The sequence below is a fragment of the Lepeophtheirus salmonis genome, chromosome 3 (genome assembly GCF_016086655.4).
Source record: "Lepeophtheirus salmonis chromosome 3, UVic_Lsal_1.4, whole genome shotgun sequence".
Lineage (NCBI taxonomy): Eukaryota > Metazoa > Arthropoda > Copepoda > Siphonostomatoida > Caligidae > Lepeophtheirus > Lepeophtheirus salmonis.
Window position 1 is genome coordinate 30,676,568 of NC_052133.2, and position 16,693 is coordinate 30,693,260.

The 16,693-nt window shown below is 29.0% G+C and overlaps 1 protein-coding gene across 1 annotated transcript in view; it reads right to left on the minus strand.

Annotated features, from left to right (window-relative positions):
- LOC121114902 (uncharacterized) overlaps positions 1 to 16,693 on the minus strand; it is a 265,038-nt gene that overhangs the window by 6,829 nt on the left and 241,516 nt on the right. Inside the window, 2 exon segments of the mRNA XM_040709015.2 lie at positions 10,635 to 10,773; positions 10,828 to 10,896. Of these exon segments, the coding sequence (XP_040564949.1) occupies positions 10,635 to 10,773; positions 10,828 to 10,896 (208 nt within the window).

Consider the following 16,693-nt stretch of genomic DNA (forward strand, 5'->3'; position numbering starts at 1 on the left):
TAAAGCACATTATTGGATGATGTTTTCCTTTAGAGGATGTTTAATGCTATTCCGTATTATTTTATGTTATTCATATTATATTATTCAAGTCTTGATTGCTTTTCTTTTATTTTTTCTATGAGCATTTTACTTAGTTTTTGTTATGAAAAATGATATTACTTTTAAGGAACCTAATTTTTAGCTGTAATGTTTAATTATGTGAATGAAAATATTCTTGAAATAAAAGCCTTGCTAGTGAAGAAAAAAAAATTAATAATAACATTGCACTAGCCAATCGATCCTAAGCAACTTCTTTGAGAGTGATTCGACAATTTTCATCTGTTTGATGTGCTTGGACGTCCATAGCGACGCTTGTCGTTGCCATCTTCCAGGCCATCTTGAAAGAGTTTATACCGCTTGTAAGCAATTTTTTTACATAGAACAGATTCCGCGTATACCACTGTCAACATTTGAAGTGTTTTGGAGTACTTAATTAAATTTTGTTACACAAAATGTGATGCAAATTCTTTGATCCGTTTTTTTTCAATAGAAAAAATAGCCAAACAAACAAAATAATTCTAACCGTTATACCTCTCACAGACAAACTAAACATATTACATAACTGATACAGTAAATATATGTTCGTGGCGAGTGTACTAACATAAAAAAAATCGAGCATACCATGGTTAGACCATCATATAATCGGGCATCCAAGAATTTTCAATCTGATGTATTGTACCCACTGCTGGGCAAGACAGGCAGATTTTGACAAAACACGCAACCACCCATATCCTATGACGTCACTATTGCTAGAATTTTCAACTTAATGTATCATATTGACTGCTGGGCAAGAAAAAAATATTTTGACAAAACACACAACCACTCATTTACTATGCCGTCAATATTAAAAGCGTAGTGGATTTCAAATATCAGTCTAGATCCATCACAAAAACTTTTTATTCTAATTGAAAATTTTGACAATATTGATAATATTTTTGAGAGACTGTCTATCTAAAAAAACTACTACATTCCCGTATCAAAATATGATAGAAGATATTCCTCCCAGAAATGTTCCCTGTACCATAGTTTACGAATCCAGATGCTACTGAGAGACTTTCAAAAATCAAACAAATTGAAAATGCCTAACCCTCCATATTCTAAATGTTTATAGATTCTATTTTTGGAGAGATTTTTTTTTTTGTGAAACTCCAAAAATATGCGTTCCATATTTGATATTTTCAAGAATGTTAACATTTGGAAAGGACTTACACGAAGTAGATGCACTGCACTTAGTATTTTATATATATATATATATTCAAGGGTCTGATTTTATCCCACATCTTCAAACTTACAGAAGAGAAAAAGTAAATTTTTTTCTTCATTCTTATATAAATATCCTGCAAATTCAGTTCCACGCTACGGGCTCCAATCCAAGAGCCCCAAATTCCGATTTCCTGAGCCATTTTGAAGTCTGGCCACTGCTTTTCAATTAAGCATTGATAGGGACTTATCAACTTTTTTTTTAGAATTTATTGCTAGTCCAGTTTTTGTGGAAAATAAACTTAACACATCCAAGGTCTTCTTAATCGATTTCAGAGTTTGAAAAGCTTTTCCGGAATAGACCATTGTTAAATCGTCGGCGTAGCACAAGCTCTTCAGTTGTAACTGATTCAAATTGAAACCTTTGATTAGGGACTCATTATGCATTAGCTCATGAATACATAAAATAAAAAGCAATGATGACACAGGATCCTTTTAACGAACTCCCCTCTTAGTTTCAAAATATTCGAGACTATTTCTTGATTGAATTAAGGTTCAACATTTTGATAAGATAACACCAACCATGCGAATCATGTAATCACCAAATCCTTTTCTGTAGAGAGTGCGTATTATATGTTGATGCGATACAATATCAAAAGCCTTAATGAAATCGATGTTCATTACTGAAGTGTTCGTGTCCAATTCTATGAGGGAATAAAAGGAACGTAATCCATAATTTTTTTCTCCAAAAAACCATATTGTGAAGAATATATGATTGCATTTAACATTTTTTAATGCAATTTGCGAGGATAAATGAATAAATTCTATAAATGGAATTTTGCATCATAAGAGGACGTAAATTCTTAAAATAGCTTGGATTTTTGCCCTTTTTGGGAATTAAAACAATTTTACTTTCTGAAGCGAAGTCGGGAAAAAAATCCTAGAGCCATAACCTCTTCATAAAACAGTCGTAAAATTGGAGCCAAATAAAATGAAAACTTTTCCTATTTCAAATCTAAAACTGCGAAACAATGAAAAGAAAAAAAAATATTTTCAACACTTATGAAAGAAAAAAAAGACTTTTCTATACTTTTATTTGTATTCTGTCTTTGACATATCATAAATTAATTATAATTTTTTTCTTATTAAAATTAGATTGAGTAGTCAAATTATTTTTTTTCATTCATTATTGTATAAAGCACAGTATTTTAATTCATTTGAAAAAGGTTTAAGTTTAACATTTTATATTAATATCTTTGAAGATCTCAATTTTTTTACAATATTTTTGTAGTAAGTTATATGAAAAAAGATAATTCGAAATATGAATTATTTGTTGGATATTATGCATAATATTATATTGGACTGAATGTTGATTGGTTAAACTAAGATTAGCTCTACTTAAGCTTCAAAATGCTCGTGTTTATTTTTTTTATTGATACGAACTTTTAATATATTCTTTTATAAAATAGCAAATACTTGTCAAATTGACCTTAAAACGGCCGAAATCCACAATTTATGATTTGTAGAGGAAATCTGATTTTAAAGAAATAGGGGCGGGAGAAAATTGGATGAGAATATCAGGAATACTGTGATAATATGACAGAGAATAAACTATCGGTCATGATACAAACTGAAAAGCGAGAAATTTTTAGAACACAGATTAGTTCTTTCTAAAACATAATAAATTTCTTTGTAGATCCTTTTTATGCAAAATATGAGATTTCCTTAAAAGAAAACTATATAAAAATTGTTGTAGAGGCATAAAACCAATGAATTTAAAAGTAAAAAATAGTATTATGTTTGTCAATGTCTATAAAGTTATAAAAAAACTCATAAAACGCGATATTTTTTTTTAGTAAGCAAACTGAGTAGTATTTTTTTTTTTGCAAAGAAGCTACCAATAGTCAGTATACTTTCATTCGTGAGAAGATATCACCTCAGTATAAAGTGTACTTGTGATCCCAGATTCTCTCAATTAATCTTCAAATTGTCGTCATAACAATAACCATTTTTCGGTTTCTTTTTTTTTAGTATACCGGCAGGTCATATGATTTACAACTCTACTTCATGCTCCAGTTCTTTCTAGTTAGGTTAAATCCAGCTTTTCGGTCCTTAAATAAAGGTTACATCTAATCCTCGTGATGTCATTGAGAATGTTTTTCCCTTTATAAATTATTCAGTTATAATTAAATGAATAAATAATATAACTGAGTAACCATAAAAAGTGCCTATTTATGTCATCCATTTTAATGAAAAGAGCAATATTTTTTTCAATCTATGTGTAAAATTCTGAATAATTACTTCTGCTTTGGCTTAATATGTTCCATTTATGGACAATTATAGGAACACTTAAAGATTAAAGTTTGTAAGGACTCATCCAATGACTAAACTGGACTGAATGAATTGGAAACAATAGTCCATAAGTATTGTTCTAGTGAAGGACTATTAAAAAGGTCGAGCAATGATTCCACGTTACCAATATGTTCAAACCGGTTCCAGTAGCAAAATAGTTATAGAGTATTTTATTACTTTTCCGAACAAGAATACAAAATAAAAATGTCGTTAAGAGGAATTTACATGCATTTACAGGGGCCTTCGTAGTTTTTTTTTTTTTTTTTTGAGGGGGGTAAGAAATTTGAGAGGTTGCGTTATCGGCAGGACAATTATAAGGGCAAGAACCGGTATCCAGATACTGCTGTATGTAGTACCGCAGTGGCTACGGAATCATAGGGTCTGTTGAACACCCCCTCACACTTTTGAGGAATTTTTATAACTTTAGCCATTAATATTTTTCGTCTTCCCCAAAAAATTAAAAATCTAAAAATTACTAATTTTTTTTTCAATTTGTCCTTTATAGAAAAGGGTTATTCGTTCAAATTAAAACCCTTCTTAAAAAGTTCCAAAATTTTATTTTTTTCAAATTTATATATTCATTTGTGGAAAAAGTAATTCGTATTTTCCACCTTTTTTAACAAAGTATATTTTTTCCATTATCAGTTACATAAGGATAAGTTGTTGTAAAGATATGAGTGTATACTACAAACCATTTTTGACATTATGTCGTGAATTATCGTGCGTCGAATAAATTCGCCATATTATACATTTTTACTACCTGAAAGTAAAAGAACGCGTCAAAAGCGACCAAGAAAGTTTGCGACGTACTTTTTCAGTTCGTGTTGCACAACAGTGCTTCGATGCGATTTAAAAGGAAAACATATTCTCACTCAATTCCACCCTCTACTGTGAACAACTTGACCGTTTGAAGCTGGCCATAGAAGAGAAGCACCCAGCATTGGTTAATAGGGAACAACAAGACATCCTTAAGCCAACAACTGGCCGAAGACATATTATATGACGCACCAAAAGCTCGGATGGGATGTTCTTATACATCCACCCTAGAGCCCGGACCTGCCACCAAGTGACTACTACCTGGTTTTGCCTATGGCCAACGCGCTTAGGGTACAAAGTTGGCCTCAATAGGGTCCTATAAAAGTTGGTTGCCTGAGTTTTTTGACAATGTGGACGATGGCTTCTAGGAGATTCATATTATGAAGTTTGGATTCTCATCGGTAATAAGTTATCAAACGGAACGGGGCATACTGGGCTTAAATCGGATGATTCTAACACTTCTTATAAATCATTGAAATAAATTATAAAATACAAATTACTTTTTCCGCTACCTATTATAATTTGGCACACCCTATTTGCAAATACATTCCGGTGGCGATGTAGGACCGGTTTACCGAACAAAAGCATTATGGAGTATACATAGCATATTTTACTTCTTATAACTAATGGAGTATAATACATTGAAAAGTCCTCCATTTTATTTTATTTTAGAGAATTATTTGAAAAATCGGTTACTCCTGCTAAGCATAATGATTCAATTGGATCCCCACCCAGTTTGATTTGTACCTACTAGAAGAGGTATTTTGTACCCATGATTTTTTTTTGGAATTGTCATTTTTACTTATTACTATATATATGTATATAATTAGCTAATCAAGTTAATTAGATTTGTAAACTGTATATACATAAATATGTTTTAATCCATAGTCGTCATTAAAAGGTTTAACATAATTAGGATATATAAATATATTTTTATATGTACACTAGGGGGCAATGAAAAACCTACATTTTCCAGGCATTCTTTATATAGCTATAACAAACATATTTGCCAAATTTCAGGCTGTATCAGGTCCATTTACCTAGCTAATACTATCTTAACAAATAAAAATAGGAAGATACTTTTGCAACCTCTTTTCTTCGAATGACACTAAACGATACAAACACAAAAATAGTACAACATACAAAAATCCAAAGTTATGTCAAAATAATCTAATATATTGAACAAACTAAGGAAAGAATGCACAAATATTATACATAATATCTGTAATGTTCTAAATTGTTTATATTTTGTCGAATAAGTAATAAAACAATCGAATTATTTTGTTAGAGTTTGAATTATTTTCTTCTATTAAACAAATTATAATCCAACAAAAAAACTGTTAAAGGAAACGTTTAATTATTGTAAGTAAACATTCATTTATTTTTGTGGAGATACGTGTTCCCTCGAGAGTAATATCAGTGAAAGCAATTTAGTAATAAAGTAGAAGATTCCCTATTCTACTAAGTTAAGAAATTACAATGGCCTTCAAATTATGCAATTGAACTCTAGAGAAGTTAGCAGATCACTTATATTTTATCTCTCACTTAATCATTTAACAGTTAGCAAAAATGAAAAATGAGCAACCATATTCGATATCCAAGAAAGAAGACAATTTTATCCATTGTTGATTTTAGTTAAGGGATGGGTTTTGGAGGGGGGTAAAATTATGAAATTAACCTATTATTGACCAGTAATTAAAAATGGCAAAACAATATTTTTAGGGATTTTTTGTATATATGCTGTGAGTACTTTATTAATAAAACCAAAATTAATACAATTTACAAATTGTAAAAAAGTCAAAAAAGAAAGTTTCTACTACAAAAGTTATATTCTTTGATTTTTAAGGACGAATATGATTATAGAAGTAATCATAACAGGAATATGATCCCCCTATCTTAGTTGATCTCAGCAAACTAAAGTTTGGCACACGCACTTCTTTTATAAATATGATTTTATATACCAAAAATCATCAAATTTTGTAATCGTTGTTTGACATTTTTTTCTTTTTAATATGTAGTTAAAATTTGGGGTTTCAATTAAAAGTGTAGTTAACTGAACCTCCCTCAATCAGCTTCAATTTTGGCATGGAGTTTTAAATGTGTAAAAAAATCATCCTTGAAGGGCACAGCTTTGAACCAATTTTCCCTATTCCTTGAAGCACCTAATTAACTCCATTGTTTACTTTTTCATAATTTTTGTTTTATGATATAGTTTTTTGCTATTCTTCATATAATAAATATTTGGTTCATATTTTTAAAGTTATGGAATTAAATTTGTAATATTTTTCATATAACATTAATTTTAATTTGTAGTAAATTAAATTTATAGCATTTAAACAAATGGTTGGACATAAATTATAATTAGAAAATAACTCCAGCAACTATACCGTGTTGCTAGTTAAACTATATTTCGTGAAATTATTCAAAATAAATATAAACTGTGATAGGAAAACTTTTTTTGTTTAATTTTTGTAAAGTAAAATGTAGAATAAGTTTCTTGAAACTTTTAATTTCATTTTTCAAAAAACTCTAAATCCCGTTACAGTAAAAATATTTGGATCTACTACGGGCTTTTTTTGGTATAAGTAATGTATTTTTTGTAAACTTGATATGATTAAAATAATGTAACCCACAATTTACTAATATGGTATATACATATTTTTTTAATCATGAAGTTGCAGTTGCCCTTTGCAGCAATAATTATATCTAATCCGGGTATAATTAGATGTGACCAGTGATGGAGAAAGATATTAACTCCAAGAGGCACACAAACGCTCTTGGACAAAATTAACAACTGCTAAGGGACTATTTAAAATGAATTTAATTGTAGATAAGTTTTGCAGAAATAGGAAGGATCGATCAGACATATTTATAGCAGGAGAGATTGTATATTGTTATTTTTATTAATAGAGACAAGTTTATCTGTTTGGATGTTTTTCGACGTCTCATTTTTCATTGTGTGTTTAATATCATAGAACTGTGTAACTAATTGATAGAATAAACAATAATGTATGATCGAGAGTGTGTTTTAGCTCAATATTTGTATCCAATTTTTTATAACTTTTTAGAATTTTATATTAAATATTTTCTTTAAAATAATTATAATTTTTACATAGATGATTATATTTAAATTGGAGTATGACTTTTCTTGCATATAAAAAAAGGTGAAATTTTTCAATTTCGACTAACCGATAAATGTTGATTACAAAGTTGTTAAAAAAATGGTGTGATAATATATGTAGTTTAACTAATAACCTCGAACAACGCTGGGTACTCCTGCTAGTTAATTATATTTGGTAAATGTAATCGTTTAGTTTTCTATTTAATAAGTAATAATATCCCAAGATTAAGGCTGTTTATAATTATTTTTTTATCAAAATATATGCATGCCCATTAAAAATGTATATTTGGTTTTATATTATATATTAGCAGCTCTTGATAATAAAAATTTATGTAGGGTTGGCAATAATTAAAAAATGAGCAAATATATATACGTATGATATTTTCTAGATATAGTTAATGAAATCTTCAAAACGATAGCAAAATAAGAAAATATATGGATTTAAAACGACAAAAAGGAAATGATTATTTAATAAAAAAGAAAGAAAGATATCTCCCATTTATTTAATATAATAATTAAGGGGTTTTCGACTATTTCCCATATTTGAAATTATCAAAAAATAATAATTTTAGATCGATACTCCTAACTTCACTACAAATCCATGGAACCAATCACGCTTTTGCATTTCTTAATCAAATTGACGAATCAATTTCATATTACAATTTACGTCATAGGGAAACAATAAGCTTCAAATGTGTGACTAGTCATTATTGCATATGCAGGACTAGCATAATCGCTAGTAGTTCATTTCAGGTCAAAGTACTTTTTACTAGGGCTATTAAAATTTACTAGACTGACCGGGAGGCTAACTAAAAATATCTTGCCTGGCTGAGAGGAGACCGTCCTTCTGTGTGAACCAAATACACCCTCGCTCAATATCCATCTTGTTCTCCTTCCTCCTTAGGTAATTTGATATCATCAGAGAAGTGAAAATGTGCACATTTTTAGTCGTACAATCTACTTGTACAAGTACATTGCAAGTAGAATGTATCCTCACACCCTTAAAAATACGTGCATTTTCACGTCACTAATGTCATTTGCATTAAAGGATTAAAAAAATGACTGCGTTCATTTTGGCCTAACCTGAAGAGGACCTATCTGATGGGCTATTAAGGATTTATAATTATTTTTAAGCCCTTCTATATATTGTACTTATTAACTATACATCTATAAAAACAAATTACTTCTCTATATTGCGTAATCCAACTGATGAATCAAATTGATGTTCCAATTTACATCATGAGTAAATGTTAGGATTCAAATTTGTGATTAGTCCTTCATGATATTTCACATGGATTATTATAGAATAATAATAACGCTATCTAACACTTTCATTGTGATCAAAGAAAATATTGAGAACCTCAATCAATTCTTGTAGATTGCGAAAAATGATCAATTCAATCATTGTTATTAATTTTTAGATAGTCTCTAAATGACGTGAATTTATTTAAGCAAGGTTATTTTCAGCAAGTGTCATCTTAGCTATATTCATTTGATCGAGTTCCTTTTCAGCAAGATTAATTTGAGCAACATTTTCAATATGAAAAAGATGAAATTAACAGATGAATGGCCCCATTATTATACAAAAAAAAAATATCAATGAATCAAAGGTTTGCGTACATAACATTGACAACAAGAATGATTTGTCATTTTTTTATAAGATTTTACGCCTCGAATACTCATCAATCGAATGCTATATTTTGCCTTTTTTTTTTTTAGTCTGTTGGTGAACAGAGTTACAGCAACAGTTACAATTCGAGTTTGATCTAACATAGTATGTAGATTATATATGGTCACAGTAAGAGGCCATTAAATTTTGGGAGGTCAATATAGCACAAAACGTCAGAAATATATAACTCAACATAACTTTTGAAACATATTTAGCTACAGAACTAGAATTGGTATCCCTTAAATGACCATAGGGAGAGGTTTGCACTCAACTGGATTTCCATTCTAGTTTAAAATGTGTCTTGGTTGTTAAGTGAGAATAAGTCATGTTGAATAAAATTTTAGAAGCAAAAAAATTACAAACAGGGTATTTTCTTAACTAAAAAACCTTTCTATTTTAAAGAGAAAACTATTGTGTTTTCTCTAGATTGTGCAAAGTTCTCAGAAATAATTTTGGTCGCTGGATAGATAAATACTATAATATAATGTCATTCTATCAATTAATACTGGCATTGGTTTTTTCAAATCTTTCCGAAGAAAAAATGTTGTTTTTCGAACAGATTGAAAATAATTAAAAAATTTGGTTGGCCGTACATTAGGTTTTCCAACTCTGATTATATGTTTTTGTAATAATCATATTTAAATCATCATCCAGTTTATTAAAAAGTAATCGTTGGAAACAAAAAAATGTTCATTTACATATGTGACAGATCTTGTCCTCAAATCAAAAATAATATATATTTTTTCTACTTTAGTTGTTGATATATGTAACATTTTTGACTCAATAATAATAGAAAAAATATAAATATCAAATGGTTAAAAATACATAAGTGTCAAGTTTGAAGAATAAATGTATTTCTTTTTCAAGGACACCAACAAATGTACATGAAAAACATGCAATATAGGTTCTTCTTTGGTAAATACAATATATATATATTGTATATATTTACCATTTACCAATCTCTTGGTTCAATCAATGTTTTTAAATACTACTGTTGGATTTGAGTTATGACTATTGAGTATTTGGGCGTTGTAATGGGTTTAATCATTACTCAAGTATTTAAAAAAATTTATCATAAGAGTTAATTTAATTTTTCAAATAATATTTTGGGGGGGCAGTTTGTGTAATTTTCAGCAAATTGTCGATATTAGTTATGTAATTTTTTTTTTGATTTGAGTTGGAATAATGCTCGAATTCAACACTAAAAACTAATATTATCTAAATTAATAAAGTAAGCTTGTCTGTGTGTAGACGCCTCATTATTGATTGCACACTTAATATATTAGGATTGCCTGACTAATTTATCTAAGAAATAACCATGTAGCAAGAAGTGTTTATAGGTTAAGCTCAGCGCGTTGTATTAAATAAGGAAAAAACATATTTTAAAACAACAACAACAACACTATTATAACAAACAATAAACATAAATATACTTACATAGATACATTAAGAAAAATGGAAAGGAGGAATTCGTTGTAAATGGTCATTGATATAAACTTGCTTTCGTTGAATTCAGAAGGTGCTTTACGAACCATTATACATAATCGTATTCCCCAGAGCAAAAATAAGAACTCCACTAAATTATATATATGTTTATAACTCAATTTATATTTTTCTAGGTTTGACTTACGTATAGTAAAGGAATGATCCCACCAATCAGACTGACATAAAAATGCTTTCAAGTTATCTGCAGTTCGACCTAAACAAGTAAAGTAGAAATAAGTCAGTCAATCAATCATAATTAATAATCTGTTTATAAAGTTTTTATTATGAAGGTATGTAGAACATATTATGTACAATATAAAAACTTGATCAGGTTTGGGAAGTAATATACATATATTGAAGGCCGTGGCGCACAATGTCTCAGCAGGGTTTAAAAACGGTAAAAATTGGTCTAAAAAAAATACGATCATGTTATATATACATCAAACAAGAGATTTTGGGGTCCAAGGAATAAATTTATTATTGGTTTTGACGATTTTGACAAGCATGTTTGTGTCGATTTCTATTTTCAAATATAAATATAATAAGATTAATTATTTTTACCGGTTATAAAAAGGTTTGAGGTACTGTCCGTCGCTAGGATTTAATTTTTTTGCCCTTTCTAATTTTTATAACTCAAAAATGAAAGGATTTTTTTTTTTCAACATTTACATTTTTTCTAGTCATTAATTTTTTTTTTTAATGTTTATGGATTTACGTTTTATTTTTATTTTAAAAAGTGAACCGTATTTCTAGAACGACATTTTTTTAAATTAAAAGTTACGCCTTCTTAGAATAAATTGTATCTATATTTCATTTATGACGTTTTTTTAGCAAATAATATTCATTTATATTTTTAGAATTGCTTTTTTTTTTCAAAAATAATGTGGAGTTTTCTTTTTATAAAAAAGTGCATCCCATTTTTTCGACTCAAATATGAAATGAAATTTTTTCAAAATCTACATTTTTTCCAGTCATTAAATAAATAATCGAAATTATCCGACTAAGATTCAATTTTTTGGACAGACATCATCCCTAGTATAAGTTTCCCCCTCTCTGCGATGGTAACAGCCTTGCAAATATTATTGTTATATTAGGTCTTCACCTTGTTACGAGTAATACAAATAACGATATTACTTTGACAATAAATTAATATGTGGTGAGTTAACTCAAAAACTCTCTTTTACAAAAATCAAGAGATGCACTCAATATATTTTTCAAATCGTATATATACAACCCACTTGCCCCCTGCAAAATTGCGTATGGAAAATGGCTCTAGAGGAAAACAGCCAGTGTGGAAAATTTCCTGTCCTTTATTAAAAGTTTCAGGTTGGATAACACAGGGATATAGAACCCAAAACTTATCCCAGTTTTCCTCCCAGATATCTGAATTCTGAAATATCTAGGATTATAATAATTCGGGACTATTATCGTTCAGAGTCATTCTTTACCCTTAAGCAAAACATTGACCTATCTATAATATTCATTATCACTATGTATTATAAATAAATTATAAGGCTCTAAAGAAGAGTGTCATTTTTCAGTCTATAAATAGAAATATATTGAGTTCAGAACAAGATAGAGAATAAATAAATACACGATATAATCATACAAAACACTTTTACATAAGTGTTTTTATCAATCCAACTTTTAATTTGGCGATTATTTTAAGGGTAAAAAATGACTTTGAACGATAATAGTTCCGAATTACTATAATTCCAGATATATTAGAATTCAGATGACTGAGAAAATAACTGAAATCAGTTTTGGATTCTGCACTCAATTGAATTCATCTGTACAAATTTTAATATTTTAATGTATAATTATAACATTCTGTTACTTCACTTAATATCCTAAACGAGTACTTACCTAGGATGTTTAGCCACCCTACTACCATTAAAACGGATATTTACAGCCTAATATTTCACAGGCATATTAACGGTCAAATTTCTGGGATAAAAATATAGGACTATAGTTTATAGCCTTAATTGGATTTATGAGACTTAATTTTGCCCGGTCTTTCAACTCAAATCGATAAATCATAATTAAACGTAAGATTCCGATGTCATTGATTATCCAGATGTTTATAAATTTATGTGCTAAGCCACTAGCGGCTATTAGAAGGCGAGAAGAGATACACCCAAATCCCATTCTGTATCTAGCAAGAATTACTTCAACGTCAATCCTCAATTAAACTCAGAGCCACACAAGGACTTAAACTTATAACTCCCCAACAAATATTTAATGTTACTCTTCGTCTTTTATGAGAAGACAAACTCTTTATATTGGGATTTCCCTGCTGAAGATTTAAAGAATAATGATAGGAGCTTTGGAAAATAGAAAATACAGTTCCTTTGCCAACTAGGTACAAAACGCGATATAAGGTTAAGATGAATGATCTTCTACATTCTTAGTTCCTTTCTTAATGTTATTTTTTTACACCTCAAAGATTTAGAATATTATATTCGGCGTACCTAAATATTTCAATTGGGTATTAATTCAAAATATTACTTCCTAAAAGAAATGTAAGTAATTTATAATATGTATATTTATCCCGTCAATCAATACAAAAACAAGCAATGATGATTTATTTCAAAACTGAGACTGGATTGAATTTGTATTCTTCAGCAATTTGACGTCAATTTCTATTAGCTAATTATTCTGATTAAATCTCCTAATACACTGCAAATTGTATTTAAAGTAGTAAAAATTCATGGGTACAATAAAATAGTATTTTTTCCTTGTTTCATATTTAATTTCAAAATCATGTTTTCTTGATTTACTATAAAAAATCAATATTAGTGAACGATTAATATGAGAAATTAAGAAACATTTTAGATTGTATATAGAGATAATACTCCAAATGTAGAACATGAAACAGGTTAAAATAAAAAAAACCATAGGATTGAATCTTAATAATATGTACTTACTAATAAAAGTATGTACTATGTAAAAAAAAAATCAGGTCTCGGAATGTTTGTCTGATTAAACCCACATCAACTATTGCTATTTAAACCTTAGAACACGAAAAAGACCCTTTAAACCTTCAACATAAAATTTTTTGGTCTTTAGAGCCTTTTTTTTAAATCCTGTTTTTGAGTATTATTTCAACTCAAAGGCATATTTCGAAATGAAAGAACAATATACCAACAAATAAAAGTTAAAATCAATTGAGAAAAACATTGCAGCGTAGGAAATATTAATGATTATTCATGTTAAGTTGACTTCAATACCTAGAAAATATACTTAATAATAAAATAATCAAGTAAAATGAAGTATCATATTTGGAAGGTAATATTTTTCTCAATTTCTTTCTATTGTGGCTAACATCAAAGAATAAACCTTATATTGCATTTACAACTAAAAAATATTTTTTTTCAAAACAAAAGGTCGACTTTGATTAATTTTTCCGTTTGATTTTCAATTTTCCTATGTCATATTGAATAAATAAGCAATGTATGGTTGAATGAAAAAAATCCTGAAATCAAACATAAAAAGGTCGATTAGATAAATACTGATAAAATACATCAAATATGAAGTATATTTAAATTGAAGATAATTTCCTTGCCTCTTAAATATTAATTACTTGTTTAAATTGTTCTACAGCTTAAATAACAATAAATAAATGTGGGTAAAAATGTGGGGTTCATAGTGTTATATATATTACAATTCAAAAAAGAAAAAAGAAAAAAAGATCAACTACTTTCATTATAAAAACCTAAGTACATAAAGTAACTTGTAGCTCATTCATTTTCTTTCAAGACAGTATTTCCAACTAAAACTTTACGAGAAAGTAGGATAGTAACGGTAAAGTCAAAAACACAAAGCTAATATAATTTACAATATACAAGGGTCGTTTGAAAAGTCCATCCAAAGTCCGAGAGATGACACTACGGGCGTTTATCGATGTTATGTTTAGTTAGTAGCATCTCTTGGAAGAACACATGCCAACTTTCAGCCAGATCAGTCTATTTCTTTCTGTTTGGTATTCGTTTGAATCGAGGAAGTGGAGTGATTTTCAAAAAATAGACGAAAAAGATTTTTTTGTGATGATTAAACATTACTTTATGAAGGACAAAACGCCTCAAGAGACTAGAAAGAAGCTTGATAAACATTATGGGGACTATGCACCTTCGATTAAAACAGTTTATAAGTGGTTTTAAAATTTTGTGGAGTGGTCATATGGGCACAAGTGACACTGAACGACCTGTTGAGGTTACTACTCCAGAAATTATTGATTAAATCCATGATATTGTGATGGATGACAGAAGAGTGAAGGTGCATGAGATTGCTACTACATTGGCATCTCGATTTGGAACTTTATTTCCATTAATTTTGCGACCACAACTGCAGAGATGTGAGCTGGTGCATTGTCGTAATGGAAAATGACTTTTTTTGTGGGCCAATCGTGGGTGTTTTTCTTGCAGCTCCGTTTTCAAACGGTCCAATAACAATAAATAATATATACCTGCAATAGGTTTACCCTTTTTCAGGTAGTTGATTCTTGTTATTCTTTATGAATCCAAAATATAGTCGCCATAATCTTTCCAGGCGACTCCTCGATTCAAACAATTGCCAAAATTTGCTGAAAGTTCGTGTGTGTTCTTCAGGGATATGCAAAAAACTAAAAATAACATCGATACACGCCAGTAATGCCCTTTTTCGTACTTTTTATGGACTTTTATAACGACCTTCGTAATTTGCATTGCTCAATCTTTTAAAGTTATGTTCATTCTCTAATTTTAAAAATATGCTATTACTGAATTAAGACTTTGTTAATATTAGCTGACTGATATTAACAAAATAAAATGTATTACTTCTTCGAAAGAACATTTAGTGCAGGGAAACTAAAGCAAAGCTATATTTTATTATGCTTTTTAAAAAATACACCAAAAGTAGATGGGAATTCATCATTCAGAGCGAGACGTAAACACCACGATGATCTATAAGAGAATGAACAGAAAAAGAAAAAAGAGCAGACTCCCTAACCATTTATTCCTTTCTAATTTTAAAACTGTTATTTTTCTATACTTTTTGTCCGGCCCTATATAATAAATAAATTATTAATTTTATCATTATTCCAGGAAAATAGAAACTGAGTAATATGAAATAAAGTAATATTACTTCTTTTATATAAGTAATATAATGAAATTTCTTTCAATTAAGTAATATATGAAATATATTACTCTATTAACTAATATTACCCAATACTGAATTCGATTACATATAAATATATTATTTATACAAACTGTATATAAAAATATATGTATATAATATGAGACCTCTACCATGAAGAGTACTTTCAGACCAAGAGTTGTAAAAAATATGAACTAAGACTTTTTGTTGTAGTAACCCGAATATTATTTATTCTCTAATTCTTGAAATGAAGACATTTATATATAAAGTAATCAATAGTCCCTGAATTCAAGATAGACGGAGAGGATTTATTCAGGAGTTATAAGTTTAAGGTCCATTTGGACTTAGAATAGAATTGAGGATCGACATTGGAGCAATTCCAGCCTATGTTCTTGTTAGGGACGGAGTGGGATTTGTGGTTATTTCCTTCCTTTCATAACTGAAAAATAATTCCAATTGTCAAAACTACGATGTTTATTTTTTTAAGAATACCAACAGGTAATATTTTATTCATAAATGACGGCAAGTTACATTTAAGATTTTTCAAAGCTGCTTGCAGATAATCTAATAAAACTTAAGACAGTTTAGATCCTCTCCCCTCAAATAATCTTCAAATTGTCAAGGCTATGACGTCAATTATGGGTGTCTTCTGTTATTTACATACATTTAGGTTATATTTTTTACAACTCTAGTGATAATTTTAAGTAAAACCTTTACTGGGAAATCCAGTGTAATCTTAACACTTACTAATTCAATAATTAATGAAGGTTGAGTGATTGAAATTAATTCATATTTCGATATATTAAAGCATAAGCAATTAGTTACAAAACAAAACAAATCTGAGCTCTCTATCTTACGTATAAGCCGAGGAAATGGCA